At 36.8% G+C, this 20,374-nt stretch overlaps 1 protein-coding gene across 2 annotated transcripts in view; it reads left to right on the forward strand.

Moving 5' to 3' along the window:
- The window catches only part of FKTN (fukutin), a 55,717-nt gene that overhangs the window by 20,658 nt on the left and 14,685 nt on the right, over positions 1-20,374 (forward strand). The window contains exons 4-8 of one of the 2 annotated variants that reach the window (XM_079707181.1): positions 7,427-7,704; positions 8,390-8,522; positions 15,195-15,324; positions 17,272-17,409; positions 19,784-19,907. In XM_079707181.1, the coding sequence (XP_079563307.1) occupies positions 7,427-7,704; positions 8,390-8,522; positions 15,195-15,324; positions 17,272-17,409; positions 19,784-19,907 (803 nt within the window). The remainder of the gene's footprint in view (positions 1-7,426; positions 7,705-8,389; positions 8,523-15,194; positions 15,325-17,271; positions 17,410-19,783; positions 19,908-20,374) is intronic. The other variant, XM_079707180.1, reaches the window with a different exon arrangement.

Raw genomic sequence — 20,374 nt, forward strand, 5'->3', positions numbered from 1 at the left:
GGTATGAGGGCCTCTCCCTGTTGTGGCCTCTCCCGTTGCGGAGCACAGGCTCCAGACGCGCAGGCCCAGCGGCCATGGCTCATGGGCCCAGCCGCTCCACGTCATGTGGGATCTTCCCAGACCGGGGCACGAACCCGTGTCCCCTGCATCGGCAGGCGGACTCTCAACCACTGCGCCACCAGGGAAGCCCTCCCTTGCTGCTTTAATAATTTTTCTTTGTCTTTAATTTTTGCCAGTTTGATTACTATGTGTCTCAGCATGTTTCTCCTTGGGTTTATCCTGTATGGGACTCTCTGCGCTTCCTGGACTTGGGTGGCTATTTTCTTTCCCATGTTATGGAAGTTTTCAGCTATAATCTCTTCAAATATTTTCTCTGGTCCTTTCTCTCTCTCTTCTCCTTTCTCTCTCTCTTCTCCTTCTGGGACCCCTGTAATGTGAATGTTGTTGCGTTTAATTTTGTCCCAGAGGTCTGTTAGGCTGTCTTCATTTCTTTTCATTCTTTTTTTCTTTGTTCTGTTCCGTGGCAGTGAATTCCACCATTCTGTCTTCCAGGTCACTTATCCGTTCTTCTGCCTCAATTATTCTGCGATTGATTCCTTCTAGTGTAGTTTTCATTTCAGTTATTGTATTGTTCATCTCTGTTTGTTTGTTCTTTAATTCTTCTAGGTCTTTGTTAAACATTTCTTGCATCTTCTCGATCTTTGCCTCCATTCTTTTTCCAAGGTCATGGATCATCTTCACTATCGTTATTCAGAATTGTTTTTCTGGAAGGTTGCCTATCTCCGCTTCATTTAGTTGTTTTTCTGGAGTTTTATCTTGTTCCTTCATCGGATACATAGCCCTCTGCCTTTTCATCTTGTCTATCTTTCTGTGAATGTGGTTTTTGTTCCACAGGCTTCGGGATTGTCACAATCTATATTTTGAAGGAAAATTTTTCTCAGGAGCTTCTGGTAAACTGCTTATAGCTCACTGTCTAGAACTATATTCGTATGTCTCTGTGTTGTGAAGGAGGCTAACAAAACAGGTATTTAGCATTTTCATCAGTGTAGGCAGGCAGGTAGGAAGGGATTTGGTGATGAATTTTCAGTATCTGCCACATAAGGTATACATGAGGGTAGTATTCCTCGTCTATAGCACTATTCTTGACAGTTTGTAAGTGCATAGGACTTGTTTGATACTCGAGTGGAGTGCTTCTTAGGTGTATCCAAAAATTCAAACTTATGTTTTCATCCTTTTTAAATGGTTACAAAGCAAAGGTTAGATAGTAGTCAAAAAAAAAAAAAAGGTCTCAACCAAACATGTCAAAAATTTGCTTACTCCTTTATTTGGAATACCTCTGACTTTTCAGTTTCACTGTTTTTCATTCTGAGGAGTTATTCAAATAAGAGTAAGTAAATTAGCATCAGATTAAATGAGCTCAACTATTTAGTCAGCCGCCCATGATAGATGTGCACTAGCTCTGCAGTGGATCTGTTTTAGTTGTGTTGACCCCTGATAGGTGGGGCTTATGTTCCAGGGTGATGGTATGGTCTGGCAAAGTACTATAAGCTGCATGTTTCCTTGATTGCCCAGACTCTTAGACAAGGTCTCAAGAGAGTGAGTTTTGACTTTTTTCTGCCTATGGTTCTTCCCATGCAGTGATGCAGGTGATGAAACAGATAACATGTTTATATAACATGATGTTTGTTTGCTTGTTTTTTTTTGCGGTACGCGGGCCTCTCACTGTTGTGGCCTCTCTCGTTGCGGAGCACAGGCTCCGGATGTGCAGGCTCAGCGGCCATGGCTCACGGGCCTAGCCGCTCTGCGGCATGTGGGATCTTCCCGGACCGGGGCACAAACCCGTGTCCCCTGCATCGGCAGGCAGACTCTCAACCACTGCGCCACCAGGGAAGCCCTGTTTGCTTGTTTTTTCTTTCCTTCCAATTTTATATTGATATTTTGAAAATATTTAAACTTATGGAAAAGTTAGGACATGGCATTTTAATCAAAAGAATACTAGTACTAGGTTTAAAAAGTCAGATAGTAAGGCAAAGCTCATAATGAAAAAGATCAGTATCTGACTCTTCTCTCCTCCCCACCCCTTATTCCCACTCTTAGAGCCAACCACCTTCACCTGTCTCTACCTTGTTTATCTTCTCCTTTATAAATGAAATATTTATGCTTCTGTTTTTAAAATATTTCATATTTAGATTATGAATTATGAGAATTTAGCTATCATATCTATTTTGTCTCATGTAGACACACACACACACACACACACACACACTCTTCTCCCTTTACCATGACTGTATCACATTTTGTAGTTAAATCAATAGTCAGTGTTTATCTTACTATGAATATATAGATAATCACATGAATGCTACCTAGTTTACTCTGAATATTTTCCTTCTCTTATATGACTCTCTCTTTTTTTGTTTGCTAGTTTTCTATATATTTATCAATAATCCATGTATGAACTCTGCAACAGAAACATAAAACTCTCAGTAGGATCAAATACATCAGATCATTTCTCAGTTTCTTTTTTTTTTTCTGGAGATATCCCTCCTAGATCTCGTGGTCTTTCTGCCCTAATACAGTCTGATCTGCTCTGCAGATACTGTTGTGTAACTCCTCTTCACAACATTTTAGGAATTCTCTTCAGAGAAAGGTTGAATGGGATTTTGAAACCTTTCATATCTGAAAATGTTTCTTTTTACCTGCACGTTTGATTTCCAATTTGCTTCTGCTGTGTAACAGTTGTCCCCAAATTTAGTGGCTTAAACAACAACCATTTATGTAGGTTATGATTCTGTGACTTAGCAATTTGTGTAGGATTCAGCTGGGCAGTTCTTCTGGTCTCAGCTAAGTTCACTTATACAGCTGCCAGTCAGCTAGGCAGCTCTGCTTCAGGATGGCTGGCTGTCAGATGAGGCAGTGGAGGTGCCTGGGCCATGTGTCTTTCATTATCTAGGTTAGTCTAGGCTAGTCAGAGAAAGCAAAAGCATGCAAGGTCTCTTTACATTGAACATGAAATATATCTCCTTTAATTCAGGTGTCCTTTGGTGTTCTTTAATAGAGTATTCTATATTTTTCTTACAGATTTTGCGCATCTTTGTAAGATTTATTTCTTGCTACCTTATAGTTTTGTGTGCGTGGGGGGGGTGTTAATGTAGATACTTTTCCTTTTCTTTTGCCAATTCATTATTATAGGTGAATTAGAATGCTGTTGTCTTTTGTGTTTTGATCTTATTTTCCAGCAACTGTATTGAACTCTGAACTCTATAGGTAAACTCCAATAGTTCCTCTCTCTTCCCTCAATCCCCTACCTCCTTTTCCTCCCTCTCTTTCATTTTCTCTCTCTTTGAGTGTAGGTCATTGTATTCTCTGCATAAAAAGATAATTTGGTCTCTTCCTTTCCAACTCTTATGCCTAATTTCTTTTTCTTGTCTTATTGGTTTAGGTAGGACCCCCAGGATAATGTTGAATAAAAATGTCTTTCTTTCTGAACTTTTTATTATTTGGATGTTGGACTTCCAAAATTTCATTTTCTTATCTTTGCTCTGTGATTTTTTTCATCTCTTTTGTTAACTGTTCTACTTTTAAACAAAATCTTTAACAATGCCATTGATTTTTTTCATATTTTGCTTAAAATTTAATACTTTTATTTTCTAAAAGCTCTGTGTACTCTGTTTCTTATAGTAGCATTCTTATTTTATGGGTGCAGTTTTGTCTTTTTCCCTCTGCAGATTTTAAAGGTTTGGTGTTTTTCTTTTTTTCTAACTTTTTTTAAAAATAAATTTATTTATTTATTTTTGGCTGCATTGGGTTTTTGTCGCTGCACGCGGGCTCTCTCTAGTTGCATCAAGAGGGGGCCAACTCTTCGTTGCAGTGTGCAGGCTTCTCATTGTGGTGGCTTCTCGTTGTGGAGAATGGGCTCTAGGTGTGTGGGCTTCAGTAGTTGTGGCACACGGGCTCAGTAGTTGTGGCATGCGGGCCCTAGAGCGCAGGCTCAGTAGTTGTGGTGCACGGGCTTAGTTGCTCCACGGCATGTGGGATCTTCCCGGACCAGGGCTCGAACCCATGTCCCTTGCGTTGGCAGGCGGATTCTCAACCACTGCACCACCAGTGAAGCCCCAAGGTTTGGTGTTTTTAAAAGAAAGTCCTTTGCTTTCTACTGCATTTTGTTTTTGTAGTTCCTTCTTTGTGAGTGTTTGGGTTTTGGTATGGTTATTTTATTTTGTCTGTTTTTCATGATACAGGTTTTCTATAGTGTTCATTGATCTTTGTTCATATTTAAGAATGAGGCACTGAATACCAATTGGAAGCTTTTTTTTCTGGTTAGGCCTCATTAACTGGTGGACTTCACTATAGGGTAATAAGAGTAGGCCAGCTTTTTCACTGCAGGGACTCCTAAATGTCAGTATTTGTAGGTCATTCCTATTAGACTCTGAGTTCCTCATGGAAAAAGCCTACAAAGCTTATAAACCTTTTTTACAACAAGTATTTTATCATTCCTTTATTTTCCCAAAACGAAGTCTATAGAAATTATAACTTACTTACATACATAATCTCCCCAATCCTGTAATGTCTCAACTATAGTATAAAGTAGAAATGAAAGGAAATGTATATTTCAGTGTGTAAATGCCCAGGCATGACTACACTGGAAGACATAAGGAAGTAATTCAGATGCTTGCACTTATCCTACTTATTTAGTAGGACCACTAAATGTGATAAATTCCAATATAGACTCTATTATGAATGATATTGTTTTTAGTAATATAGTTTTCCAAAACAGTAAACAAGTTTCCAACAGCAGAAAAGTAAAATTGTCTCTCCTTTAACATGGCAATTGTATTCCTCGGAAATGGAGGCTCACATAATTTCACATACGTTTTTCACTACCTGACTATCTGATAGAACACTTGAAATTATGCAGGACACAGGATAGATTTTCATATTTTGGATTTTAGGATGTCTTGTGTGCCTGGCCTAGACCTCTTAATGCCAGTTGTGTCCTCAATCATTATGGTAACTGAAAATATCGCCACGAATTTCTAAAATGTCTCTTGGTTACAGTACCACTTGCCTTGAGAACCAGTACTTTAGAAGAAAGAGAATATGCCATGATTGACAAAACCAGAAAGACCAGAGTCAGAAGCAAAAGGTCAGCAACACCCAGAATAAGCACACAGGGTCATGTTTATCATTTTATATGAATAACATCATACAGAGCTCTTGGATAGTCCTCCCAACACCTTCTCCCAAGGTAGAGCTAATTCATTAGATCACCAGATCTAATTACTATAGACTTAATTTACCTGTGATTTTTCTTCATTAATATCATTACCATGAAGTGAGCAAACTACTGCCAAGGCAACTGGGAGTAGATTTGTGCAGTACAGTCTTGACCTAGGCCTTTGCTCTGTTTGATCAGAGCAACTACTTTGTTCTTGGCTTTCCTCTGCCATGATTATAAAAAGGCGAGCCATTTCATAGTTCTGCCTATTTTGTCTGTCAGTCTTTCTTCCCACAACCCAAGGTCTGATTCCTCTTCAAGTTCTGTCTGGCCTTTTAAATTTTTCCCCAATTTACCAAATTATAATGCTTTTCTTACATCCTGTACAGTAGATTCCTTCTCTGAGTTGGCCACTCTTACACTCAACCAGTACTTTCCACCTCTTAGGTTTATGAAAAAGGGGAATCCTACAGTTGATAATTCTAATACAAGGAGTACCAAGGTGAAATTGTATTAGCCAGGCTAAGTTACATTACTTGCTACTAAAAACAACCCTAAAATCTCATTGGCTTAGGGCAAAAAAGGAGTAGTTGTCTCTAGACAAAATCCAGTGTGGTTATTCTTGGTCAGCGATATTCCTGGATGACTTTCCTCTAAGCAGGGACTTAGGGATGCAGGCTGTTTCATTTGTGTGGCTTCCCAATCTTGTAGTTCTTTGCTTCCCTACATTACAGATGGAGGAGGGAAAGCAGGGAAGGTCTTTTGGGACATTGTAAGGCCAGGCCTGGAAGTGGTATCTGATACTTCCATCCACATTCCTTTGACCAAAACACGATTTCACTCTATATCCAGAGAGGAGAAGACAGTTGTTATTGATACTGGTTAGCATTCTTTACCAGAATGGTCACTTTCTCTTGTTTAACAATATAAACAACAAAAACAGGTATCTATTGAGCACCTGCTGGTACTAGCCACTTTGTTGATTCTTAAGGTTGAGGAACTTGCAGTCTATTAATGGAGTTTAAACAACTAAAAAACAGTACAATCAATACTATGATAACGGTTTGTGTGTATTATAAGAGCATAAATGAGGACACAGCTAATCCAAATGACAACATCCAAAGACAATAAGTGATGTAAATAAAATACTCTTGAAAAACCTTTATGAATGCTGTGGCTCGTAAGACTTTCAGATGCACTTCCATCCTTTAATAACTTTAATGTCTGGTGTTACCACTTTATTTTCCTTAACTGTAGACTAGGTATAATATCTTCCTTGCTGACCTCACATAATTTCTATGGACATCAGATGAGATAATTAATGTGAATGAGCTTTGTACACATTATATAAATATAGACTTAAAGAAATAGTGTTGTAGAGTAGAAAGAACCTTGTATTTGGTTAGATAAGACAAATGTGGGCAGTGGCTTTGCCTCTTATTAATTCTGTTTCTTTGGACTTCTGTTTCTTTATCTATAATATCTGTACTACTTACTCTATAAGATAGATGTCATATGTAAATGCAGTAATGTTTATAAAAGTTCTTTGGAAACTGTACACTTCTATTCAAACATGAGGTGTTCTTAATAATTAATACTGGTTAATCATCTAAAGCACTGGTGTCGAGATTAGGATTAAAAATCTACCCTAGAGATTAATCTTGTTACATGAGAGTTACACTATAACTAATGCTGTTGGAAAATGCACCTTGTTTTATAGTATATCTCAGTCTATTTTCTAACGATGTGCCTTATGATAGGCTTCTATTTTAGTAGCAGTTTAAGGTGTTGGGATATAACTATGAGATGAAAACCCTGCTTTTATGAAGCACTTTTGAAGGTTATTAGAAGTTAAATTGAGAATTACAGGTTTAATTTTAAGTGCTATCCTTATATTAACATTTACTTTATAGATACTAACCAAAGAACACTATAATGAGTGGGCATTCTCATTCCAAGGAAGAAATTTATATTAATTTTCATAAAGAGAGTCTTTGAACATGTCTTCCATGCTGTGTAGTTTCTCTTTTTGGTACTTTCCTTTATTCTCCCACTTACCACCTTTCCTTCCCCACCTTCATTTTTTAATCTTCAGGCAAAGAGCAGATTAGGACAAAAATATGTATGACTTGATTCAGTGTAAGAATCACTTTAGTTTTACTACTAGTATTTGGTTTTAAATATTCAAGCTTGATGTTTCTTTGGTTTTAGGAAAGCTGGTTTCGGATAGCTGAAAATATGGGATTTCAGTGCCTAAAGATCGAGAGCAAGGACCCCCGACTAGATGGGATAGACTCACTTTCTGGAACTGAAATCCCCCTGCACTACATCTGCACATTGGCCAGTCATGCTGTCCACTTGGTGGTCTTCCATGAGAGGAGCGGCAACTACCTTTGGCATGGCCATCTACGGCTCAAAGGACACACTGACAGGAAGTTTGTTCCTTTTCGAAAGTTACAGTTTGGTCGTTATCCTGGAGCTTTTGACAGGTAAATTCAGGGTCTGAAGGGGAGATGTGAAACCTATCTTGTTCAGTCATGAATTCTTATTCTTTCTTTTACATTTAGTAATTAAATCTAAAATGTAATTCATGTAAATCAGTTTTGAAATGTAAATATTCAACAGGAAGCAACTCATGAACATGTGCCCCAGGAAATATAATATATATCAGAATGATCATAGCAACATTGTTCTTAAAGCCCCACACAAAATGTATGTGCGCACAACGAGAAGAATCATAGGGCAGGGAAACAAGGAACTCTGAACTCGTGCTCTGTGCAACAACAGAGATGAATGAATCCTACAATGTTGAGTGACAAAAATAAGGCATAAAAGAATACAAATCTCTCTCTATATATAAAGAGTTCAAACACAGGATAAAGTATGTTTGTGGATTTACATACTTACAAATAAAAGTGTTCAAAATATACAAACTTCCAATTATTAGGAGATAAATAAGTTCTGGAAATCTGATGTACAGCATGGTGACTATAGTTAACACTGCTGTATTGTATATTTGATAGTTGCTAAGAGAGTAGATCTTTAAAAATGATATCTGAGGTAATTGAAGAAAATATGCTTGATGTTTAACTATTTGCTTATATTGTATATTTTGAAGAGGCTGCCAATATTCTGAGTTAAATCCTTATAATAAGTCTTAACTTTTGTTTTCAGGCCAGAGTTACAACAAATTACTATTGATGGATTAGAAGTTCTCATTCCAAAAGATCCAATGCACTTTCTAGAAGAAATACCACACTCTAGATTTATTGAGTGTAGGTATAAAGAAGCTCGAGCATTCTTTCAGGTTAGAGATAACCAAATATTGTACTTTTCAAATTAAAGGAAGTGTATGTATAATATTTCTGGGTGGGGGGAATGAAGGAACTTATGGAAAGTAAGTAAGAAAGCATCTTTTCTGATTTGTCTACTTTCTTCTAGATGGTTTCAATTTTTTAAAAGTAGATTAAACATTAACCTTAAGGAACAATTTCTTCCCCAGTTGAATGGTTTGATATCTATGGAGACCTTGTTTTATTTGGATATACTTTGACAGGTTCAGCATTGGCCTCCACTTTTAGTTAGGATAGCCCATGAACTTTATAAAGATGGTATATTCTGTTCTTGAAGCAATCTGAGTAGGATGAAGCCATGTAGAATATGGACCATGTGGATTTAGAGAGGACTTCATAGAAAATACAGTTTTTCTCAGAGGGTTGGCACTGAATATGAATTTTTTGTGTTTTTGAAGGTTTTTGAAGATAAATGCTACACAAAGACCAAGTGCTTTTGAACTCTACTTTATTCTGCTGCTTTAGCTTTCAACTCAATAAACATTTATTAAAAGCCAGCTTCCCAGGAACTCTCCTGACCCTGGGGATATAAAGATGATTTTAAAGGACATGAAAGTTCAGCTATAAGAAATGACATGAAAGAGAGATACAGTGAAAGCAGTCAAATTTATGGTGGGTTTTTGGTACCCTAATTTTTCCACTTGCCCTTTATTTTCTGGGGTTCCCTTCCAAGAAAGCTGTGTACACAAGGACAGGAGTGGAATGGGAAAATGAAGTACCAGCTGTATCATCACTGGCCAAATGCCCAGTACCCACAAATGCAAGGTTTTTTTCTGGTAGGCTGTACTGGCACCCAGGGCCTAGACCTTACAGCCTGGGTGGGCCTTCCTAGCCCTGTTCCCTTAAATCTATAGTTATGTGACTGTGAAGCATACCCAGTCAGCCTCATGGATGAAAAGCTGGAAAACCGCATGTGTGGCTGGGCCAGCATTATTAGGCAAGTGCTGCCCATCATATCCCCACCACAGAGTAGCAGGAAGCAGAAGAGATGCAGACTATGTGCTTGCACTTGACCATTCTTTCACTGTTCCTGCCTCAGGGGAGTTTTTTTCTGGTTGCCACCTCTGTCATAGCAATTATCACAGTTAATTGTGAATGTCAGTCTTGTCCCCCTACAAGATTATGTGAACTTCTTGATGGCAGGCATCTTTATTTTACTCACCTCTATAGCCCCAGTATCTAGCACAGTAGCTGGCGCAAAGAAAAGCTCCTATAGTGGTGGAAAAATGCATGAAGAATAAGGTGCTCATCCGAATCAAATGGTTTTTTTCCAGGACACTTATTAGGGCTACTCCATTACCTAGCAAGCATTTGCCCAGACTCATTTTATTGAACTTTGTGAGAAGGCAGTGTAAGGTGTAAAATGTTTCAAGATATTGAGAAATCATGAGAATAGTGTTATATTTTTTTAATTGCATATTTTCACTTTTGCTTTTTAAATTTTAAGGGCAACCATTCAGTCAGCATTAGAGTAAAGAATATGGGTGACAGATGCTCAGAGGGCTAATCAGCTTATCATAGCCTCATACTTTTGGTGTTTAAAGTACCATCACATAGCAAGGCTATAATGCTATTGACAGGTTTCTCTTCATAACAGGATCAAGTGGAACTTTGTATTCATTCTTTTTTTTATGCTAAATCTTTTTTTTTTAATTTATTTATTTTATTTCTGGCTGTGTTGGGTATTCGTTGCTGTGCGCAGGCTTTCTCTAGTTGCGGCAAGCAGGGGCTACTCTTGGTTGTGGTGCGCGGTCTTATTGTGGTAGCTTCTCTTGTTACGGAGCACGGGCTCTAGGCTTCAGTAGTTGTGGCATGCAGGCTCAGTCGTTGTGGCACACAGGCTTAGATTCTCCGCGGCATGTGGGATCTTCCCAGACCACGGCTTGAACCTGTGTCCTCTGCATTGGCAGGTGGATTCTCAACCACTGCGCCACCAGGGAAGTCCCAAACTTTGTATTCATTCTTCATCATGTTATTTGTGTCCTTCACTAGTAGCAAGACAGACTCGTGATTACTGATTTGTTTTCCTCTTCTGCTAATGTACTGTTATTACTGATATAGAGTACCTAATGGGATTGATAACTTTTTTTAATCCTTACCCTTGTAAATGTTTCATTCTTCATCATTTCTTACGTTATAACCACAGGAATGTCAGTTTTCAAATTAAGATGAACATACATAACTTTGAACACTTGATGGCGCCAAACAGTCTTAAATACAATGCCTGGTGTTTTAAAAAAAAAAAAATCAATGAATCTACTAGATCTCATAAAGCAGCCTCCTAACTTTCTTTTTTTTTTATAATAATTTTTGGAAACATTTTCAAACTTTCAGAAAAGTTACAGATGCAATACAAATAATTCTTTTTCCTGAACCATTTGCAAGTAAGTTGTCAACATCTGCCCCACAACTTCAAATAATTTAGTATTTCTTGAAAACAAGAACATTCTCCTACATGTCTTAGTACAAAAATCAGGAAATTAATATAAAGATTATTACCGTTTAATCCTCATTCAAGTTTTGCTAATTATCCCAATAATGACTATTATAATAAAAGGATTCCGTTAAGAATCACATGTTGCATTTAATTTTTCTGTCTCTTTAGTTTCCTTCAGTCTGGAACAGTTTCACAATCACTTTTTAAGTTTTATGACTTTGATACTTTTGAAGATTACAGGCCAGATATTTTGTACATTGTTCCTTGTTTGGGGTTTGTTTGGTTTTTCCTCAAGTTAGATTTAAGTTATATACCTTTAGTAGGAATAACACAGAAGTGATTTTGTGCTTTCACTTCATCCTGTCAGGGGCTGCATGATCTTGATTTGTCCCATTACTATTGACTTTTACATTGATTACGTGATTAAAGTGCTGTCTGCTGGCTTCACCCTGGTGAAGTTTCTATTTTTCCCTTTGTAATTAATAGGTATTTGGCATGAAGGTACTTTAAAAGTCTGTAAATATTGTCAGTATCTTCCTCAAACTTTCAAGTTTATTTGTTTATGTCAATATGAGCTCATGATTTCCTATTTTCTTCAATGAGTTATAGCGCACTATTTTCATCATTTATTTGGATCCTCACACTGTTCCATACTTGGCCAGTGGAAGCCCCCTCACGTGACTTCTGTGTCTTTTTGACATGTCTCCATCATCTTTTGAGCACCTTCTTGCTTTTTGGCTCAAGATATTCTATGTTCATCTTGTAATGTCCCTGCTACAATCCTGGAATCAGCCATCTCTCTGGTTACTGATTCCTTTTAGAAGCCAAGCCTGGATGCCAGATTTGCTTGCCTGCAGGGCCTCTTAGTGACAGGAGTAGAGTGTGTGTGTGTGTGTGTGTGTGTGTGTGTGTGTGTGTGTGTATTTACTTCTGTATCTGTCTATCTATCACAATCCATGAATCCACATTGATGTCTTCAGTCTAATTTATATTTCAATTAAACAGCATAGGGTTAATTTCCATATTTGTGACTCCCTTCTCAAACAGTGAGAAACCTGACTTATGTTACCCTTAATATATTTACTTATTTGTTCAGTCTCCCATTATTTCTGCTGTTCCCTCTCCCACGTGGATGCTATCCTCATCCTGCTTGGGTGTTACTCTCCCCCACTAGGCTATTCCCACATACAGACACACTTCTCATCCTGCTCAGGCTCTGGCTCCCCACACTGGACTCTCCTCCATGTGGATGCCCTTGACGCCTTCTCAGGCTCCGATACACATGCCAGGCCACCACTGTGCGCTTTCTTGCTCTGCCTCATCTAATGGCTCTAGTTTAGAGGAGTCCAGGGAGGGAAGGAGAACAGAGGGGAAGTGCTCTCCTGGCTTACTTTATTTACCTTAATTATTTTCTCAGTCTACCAAGAAGTTTAGGACTAGGATAATACACATTTTCCTGCACTTGATTTTGTTTCAGCAGTAACCATCAAAAAATAATTGATGAGCTTCAGTTTGTTGAGTTCCAGTAAAAAACCAGAGGGGAGTATGGAAATATCTGGACCCCTGGCCCAGAAATATCTAGAAAGCCACATTCATATCCTCTTTCTTCTACTAAGTTGCTCTGAGACCTGGGGCAAATTTCTGAGCCTTAGTTTCCTCATCTGTGAAATGAGTGGACACCTTCTGTCATTTTATTATTTTTCATCTATATTTTGGGGAAAGATTTGTGGAAAGGTTGCCTGAACAAGAAAGATCATATGGACTGGTATTTAAATTAGGATTTAGCCTTTTTCTAAGAGGCCTGGTAATCCTAAGATTTATATGAGACATTTTTAAATGAAAAAAAGTATGTATAACTATAACTTTTAAAGTCCGTAACAGATGTATAAGGTGTATAGGTATATACATGTTTATACTTTAACGCATATGAGGGTCAGTTCTAAGAAATGGAATTTCTGGGAGTGTCATGTTATTTATTAAAGGTATGTCAGAGCTGGGAGTGTGTCTTTGCAGGGGCAGCCTCAGTTGGACATAATTGTTAGAGTAATATTTTTGTAGAACACAAAGTTTTCATTTCTGTTACTTAATTTGATCCTTTCAGTTACTCTGTGAAATAAGCCAAGTGTTCACCATTAACTGATAAGAAAACTGAGGTTTCAAGATGTAAGTTACATAGTCATTATTGGCTGAGCATGGAGTAAATTCTGGGTCTCTAAATTTCTAGCTCCAGGCTTTCCCCCCTACAACAGGGATATGAACATGCATCTCTCATGCCAATCATATGTTCTAAGAGAATTGTGGCTCTGAGGATGCTTTCATATTGAAAAGATCCCACATACTTTGTGTATTCTGGAGAATGTAACTTATCTTCAGGAATCCGTCTTTTTTCGTAGGGACACTTTTTGCTTGAGATATATGGTCCTTCTAGGAACTATATTTCCTCCTGCTATATTGTAAAAGAATGCCAGGATATTTTAAGATATTGTGGGATGGGAGGGGATTAGTCACTTATTTACTCATTTACGCATTTATCAATATATGTTGCTCACATATTATGTACCAGGCACCATTTTCAATTTGTACATACAGTGATGGAGAGATTCAGTACCTGCCTTAAAGGAATCATGTTTACAGCCTATTGGAGGAAATATAAATAGAATCAGCAATTAGAATGAAATATGATAAGGGGGATGAGTGAAATAGGTGAACGGGATTAAGAGATATAAACTTCCAGGTATAAAATTAATATGTCATGGGGATGTAATATACAGACTAGGGAATATAGTCAGTAATATTGTAATAACTCTGTATGATGACAGATGGTAGCTAGAGTTATCATGGTGATCATTTTGTAATGTATAAAAATATTGAATCACTATGTTGTACACCTGAAACTAATATGATATTGTATGTCAATTACAATTCAATTTTAAAAAAAGACTTTGATCTTTTGTTCTGGAACAAAAAGAATTAAATATGATAAGAATTATAATAAAAATATATATAAATGGTAACTGTTATAAGCTCACTGAACAGATTATTTTATTTGTCTCTGTCTATATCTAGTACCAAATGTAATTTCTTGCTCTTTAAATGTTGAGCTGAAGAGGAGCCCTGGGAGAATAAATATGTTTGTGTTCCTGGGAAAATCAGGGAATGTTTTTCAGAGGGTGGAACCAAACCTGAAAGATGTTGTTAGTCAAGGGCATTTCAGACAGAGGAAACATTTTGACACAGAGGCTTGAAAAGTTGTGATATATTTGGGGAGTGAAATATGAGAAGGGTGGAGATAAGGCTGGACCAGTACTCTGGCCCTAAACACAGTGTCCTTGTCTGCCATGCCAAGAAGTTTAGATTTTGTCCCGTAGGTAGGGAAGCATCAATGAAGAATTTTTAGTGCTTTCTTCAGTTCCAGAACACCCTAAAAATGAAGAAAAGCAGAAAAACAAAAAGACTATAAGTAAATGACAGTAATATTTGTATAGAATTTCAAAATTTGTGAGACATTTTTCTGTCATCAATTATCTCATTAAATCTTCACAGCAGTCCTGCAAAGTATAATTATTATTCTTTAATTATTGATGAGAAAATTATATCTGAGAGAGGTTCTTTGATTCTCTCATTCATTCAAGTACTCTTTTAGACATTGGAGATATAGTGATAAACAAAATGAAGTTACTTTCCTCGTAGAGCTTATATTCTTCTGAGGTGCTATGCCCAGGGTCATAGCTAAAATGAAGTGAGTTTAGACTTGAACACAATCTGATTCAAAAATCCCGCATTCTTTGTACTGTACTGTTCTGTCCTAAAGACCATTTGCACCAGTGAATGATGAAAACGTCACTGAAGGCCTTGTGCTTAAGATATGCCTGTAGCTCTCTTAATTAACCTTCTTTTCCCCTAACTACCCAATCTGCTAAATTGTGATGTAGAGGAGGGAGTTGATAAAGGTATAAATCTCATCCTTTGAGAATCCTGGTTGTAGTCCTTCCCCTTTAACTTGTCTCTCCTAGAATCCACTCTTATAGTCTTATTTTAATGTGTGACTAACAAGGAATTCTGAAACTTGATTTTTATAATCAAAAAATATATAATGTGGGGTTAATTTTCAAGTTTAATTTGGATGTCACAGAAATATTCTGGCAACTTAGAAATGGCTGTAATAGCTGACTATTTATTATATCTATAGCAATACCTTGATGATAACACTGTGGAAGCTATGGCCTTTCGGAAGAGTGCAAAGGAATTGTTGCAACTAGCAGCCAAAACATTAAAGAAATTGGGAGTACGGTTCTGGCTGAGCAGTGGAACTTGTCTAGGTAAAATTCTTGTTGCTTTACATTTGTCTTTTTGACATTTCATCCTCTTTGGCTCTAAGGATGACTGCTTGAGATGACAAAACATCAGTGGTATTCGAAGCGTCATATTTATAGAAGAATAAACATAGTGCATGGAGCAAGGATTTATTGATTTTTTTAAAGAAATAACTTCAGAAGCATAAAACAGAATTAGGAAGGCTATGTCGTGTGTCCCAAAATTATAGGTAATTTGTATAAAATTTATATCAGAACATGTAGACTGCATGTGATTCTCAGGTAATCTTTAGATAAGCATTTTATTATTTCTATCCCAAAGGTTGTTATTACCTTTAAAAAAAAAACTGTATCCTGTTTCTTTACTTACACACAATACAAATAACTTGCATTGCACCAAAAGTTTCTAAGAGGAAAGGGAATGTCATAAGGTCTTCCATGAATCTTTTCCAGATCATGATTGGACATCACTGTCTTACCACATTCTGTTCATTCTGAAATGGGGAAATGTAGAATCCAAGAAAGATTTCTGGATCTCTTTCCATTGTGCATTAGCTCAAACTCCTTTGGATTTTAGAATTATTTAGAATTTAACATTTTTTTGTTTTTATTCCCTCTTGTTTATAACTGTAGTTGATTATATCTGTATTTGTTCTATCTTAATTATAACTATATTTGTACAAAAATTAATTTTGTTCCTGCTTTTATAGGGTTACCATATAATTTATTGTCCAATTCAAGAGACTTTTTGAGAGTGAAAGGAGTGCCATTAGTAATTATGTTGGTACAACAGGTGTAAACAGCAATGTATGGTTATCCTGTCAGTTAGGCTTTGATGAAAATTCCCATGGTTCTTCCTGTCAAGGAGCTTCCAGCTAGAGTAACCCCCACCCCCCCCCCCAAAAAAGCATACATCTCATTTATGTGATATATGCTTTAAGGTTTAACTTTCTGGAGTAAGATTGTTTTATAGACTGTCATCAAAAATATTTCATAATCATTTATCATGATATCTTTTGAGTTCTTAGCCCCATGGTTTTCTTAATTTAAGGGCATTTATAAAATGAGGGAGTTGGATTAGATGATACTTAAGGAGCCTTCCACTTTTAGTAGTTCATGATTCTTTGATAGATGTGGATTGTAGATTTTTCTTAAACTAGAGGTGAGATCCCATGCTAGGCTTCTAAAGATCTATGTTAAAATGAAGTTAAAGTTTAGAATTCCAAACAGTATTTCCCAAAGATAATCATAGACATTTATTTACTTTTTGAATACTTTGAATGGAAGGATTAGAAGGATAATAAGAGAAACTCAGAGCCCTTAGTAATATTAAGGTATAAATTTTGCCTTTTTAGAACATTATTATAGCACCCAATTTAGAAGTAGATACATAGTAAATATGTAGAAATATCTTTTGACAGTATGCTGAAAATTGAGGCCGGTACTGCTCTTCTTTTTTATATGATCCATCAGACATGAGCTGTTCAGAGCCGCTAAGTTCTACAAATTACTGCTCACGAAAGGGATATTGCTTAAGCAAAAGAATTAAATTATATTTTTTAGCATATCTTAAAAGCAACCTTCATCATAAGAGATTTATGATTAAATATTTTAAAAAGTAACTTAATGTTTTAAATGGATGGCCCAGTTAACCTTATTAAAGCTAATAGTTTATTCAGAAATTACAGTACATCATGAAAGTTTTTGAGGCTGCTGAGTGCTCAAACTAGTAAAAATGAAGGAAGGAAGGAATGAAAGAAATGTTCTTCAACAAGTGGCTCCTATAATCATAGATATTAAGTTGGGATCTAATTTTTTTTAATTTTGGTAAAGCACACTAAGTCTAATCCTGTGAAATAAAATACACTGTTACAAAGACTATCCATTATAATAATGACTAATTTTTTCCAAACTTAAGTTTTTAAAAAAGTTTTCTCATTCCTTTTTTTTTAGGATGGTATCGGCAGTGTGGCATTATTCCTTATAGTAAAGATGTTGACCTAGGAATTTTTATACAAGATTACAAACCTGATATTATTTCAGCATTTCAAGATGCAGGACTCCCACTCAAACACAAATTTGGGAAGGTCAGTAATAAAAGTCTGATTTACTTCATTAGTAACATGCCTCAAAAGTAAAGTTTATATTAAGCAACTCAGAGATGTTTAAAAGCACTGTATGTAGCATTTTATCACTCATTATCGGCCAGGATGAGTTCGGCAGAAGATTATTACCACTTGTGACTTCTGCACTATTTAAGGAAGGCTAGAAAATCTGGCTTTCTATTGACCATGAGAAGGCAAAAAGGAGCTTGGACTCCTGCAGAAGAATTTATTGCCATTATATTAGGCAATAATATAACATAATTAATTAATATAATATATGATTAATATAATAAGTAAGACTCTCATCTACCCTACCTAAAGTTATGTTTTTTCTCATGAGTCATTTAATTTTATGTTCACGTAGGCATCATATTATTATCAACTTGAAACATTCCATTGATTGCTAAGAATTAGAAATACAGGGACTTCCCTGGCAGTCTGGTGGCTAAGAATTTGCCTTCTAATGCAGGCGGTGTGGGTTCAATCCCTGGTCGGGGAGCTAAGATCCCACATGCCTCTCAGCCAAAAAAAACCAAAACACAAAACAGAAGCAATGTTGTAACAAATTCAATAAAGACTTTAAAAAATGTTCCACGTCAAAAAAAAAAAAAAAAGCTTAACAAAAAATAAATATGGAATCATTTCAAACGATACTTGGGTTTCTTGTTTATTTCACATGTCCTAGGCCATAGCAGTTTTCTCACAGGTCAACTAGGAATAGGTCATTGTGGCTTAGATGAAATCTCCTTTTAGACAATTTGATTCCTATGCCCTAAGCCTATGATCCCGGCAATGACCTTACTCTTAATTTGGTTGTTCCCAGGGAGGTGTTGTCCTGGAAAGCAAGTAGAAGTATGTTTAGTTCCTGGAAAATTATTTCTCTCATCATAATCATTCTAGTTTATTTAAAAACTTAATAAAATATCTACCTGAGGTGAAAGGCAAAGCAATAGAACTCTAGTCATTCAGCAGTTGTTTCCTTAACACTCAGTCTCTGCCTGGCACTGAGCTCTGCACCCAGGACACAAAGATGAATAAGATACAGTCTTTATCCTTGAGGAGTCCACTGTCTAATTGGGAGAAAACAAATTCATAAACAGTTAAGTGATTAGTGCTGCCACAGACAGATGCACCAAGTCCAATGGGAACATAGTTATTTGTAGGATAAGTTTCTTAGGGAAATGCTCTCAGAATTCTTTGTACTTTTTAACTTCTGTTTTCTTTTTTTTATGTATATAATGTAATGATATATGGGTTTCTATGCCACAGTTACATAAGTACTCATTTATTGATTGTGATGAGAGACTTACTTCCTGATAGTTTTACTTGGTTATTAAAGGGAATAATTATTCTTTGATTACTTTCCTTCTTTAGTCAGAAAGGGGCTCAGGAACAGGATGTTTTGCAGAGTGACCATTTAACTACTGTAAGTCATTTACTCTGAGTTGTCATCAGTTGTAAGAAGCAACATTATTTTATGTGCATTTAAGAAAGAAATCAGTGCTCGCTTCAGCAGCACGTATACTAAAATTGGAATGATACAGAGAAGATTAACATGGCCCCTGTGCAAGGATGACATGCAAATTCGTGAAGCGTTCCATATTTTTGCAACCTAAGTGTCCATTGACAGATGAATGGATAAAGAAGATGTGGCACATATATACAATGGAATATTACTCAACCATAAAAAGAAATGAAATTGAGTTATTTGTGGTGAGGTGGATGGACCTAGAGTCTGTCATACAGAGTGAAGTAAGTCAGAAAGAGAAAAACAAATACTGTATGCTAACACATATATATGGAATCTTAAAAAAAAAATGGTTCTGAAGAACCTAGGGGCAGGACAGGAATAAAGACGCAGATATAGAGAATGGACTTGAGGACACAGGGAGCAGGAAGGGTAAGCTGGGATGAAGTGAGAGAGTAGCATTGACACATATACAGTACCAAATGTAAAATAGATAGCTAGTGGGAAGCAGCTGCATAGCACAGGGAGATCAGCTCAGTGTTTTGTGTCCACTTAGAGGGGTAGGATAGGGAGGGTGAGAGGGAGACGCAAGGATATGGGGATATGGGGATATATGTATACGTATAGCTGATTCACTTTATTATATAGCAGCAACTAACACACCAATGTAAAGCAATTATACTCCAATAAAGATGTTAAAAAAAAAAAGAAATCAAACGATGGTGTGCTACTGATGCATCCCAATTTCAGAAGTGCTCCAACTTGAAAAACAGTATCTTGAAACCTATACTCTCTCTCTATATAAAACATAAGAATCTTTTGTTTTTTTAATTTTAAAAAATGTACTTCCTTTGTTTCAGTCTGTGAAGATTTTCATCTTCTCCCTAGGTAGAAGACAGCTTGGAACTATCTTTCCAAGGAAAAGATGATGTAAAACTTGACATTTTTTTCTTCTATGAAGAGACTGACCATATGTGGAATGGAGGCACTCAGGCCAAAACAGGAAAAAAATTTAAGTATGAATCAGATAAGTACTTACAAAAGGGGCTATAGTAATAACTGCAGAAGGTAGAAATAAGGAAGTAACTGAAAATGGGGGGAAAAAAAGACTGTCAAGTCTCACTGTTAGCTGATACTTTCTCAGCTTTCCCAGAGAGCCCAGTTATGCTTGAGAAGTGAGGACTACCTATAAGGACAGTCCCTGAGGAGGAAGTGCCCCTGAGTTTGTCAGTCCATAGAGTCATTGTGATTGGAAGCCCTTGAGTCATCAGAAAGGGAAAGCCAAAATAAGGAACAGAAAAATCAGGCCCAGAGCCTGAGCCAAAAAACTGATCGGCTCTTAGAGCTGTAGGAGCTTGATAATTTGATGAGAATGGGTGAGGGTCAGTAAGAAGGAGATTGTTAAGGTCAAGTGAAGTTTAAGTGAGGAGATTGGGATTGGCTGGAGCTGAGGTCATGAATGCTGGGCAAGCTCTGGAATGTG

The sequence above is a fragment of the Hyperoodon ampullatus genome (assembly GCF_949752795.1).
Source record: "Hyperoodon ampullatus genome assembly, chromosome: 6".
Lineage (NCBI taxonomy): Eukaryota > Metazoa > Chordata > Mammalia > Artiodactyla > Ziphiidae > Hyperoodon > Hyperoodon ampullatus.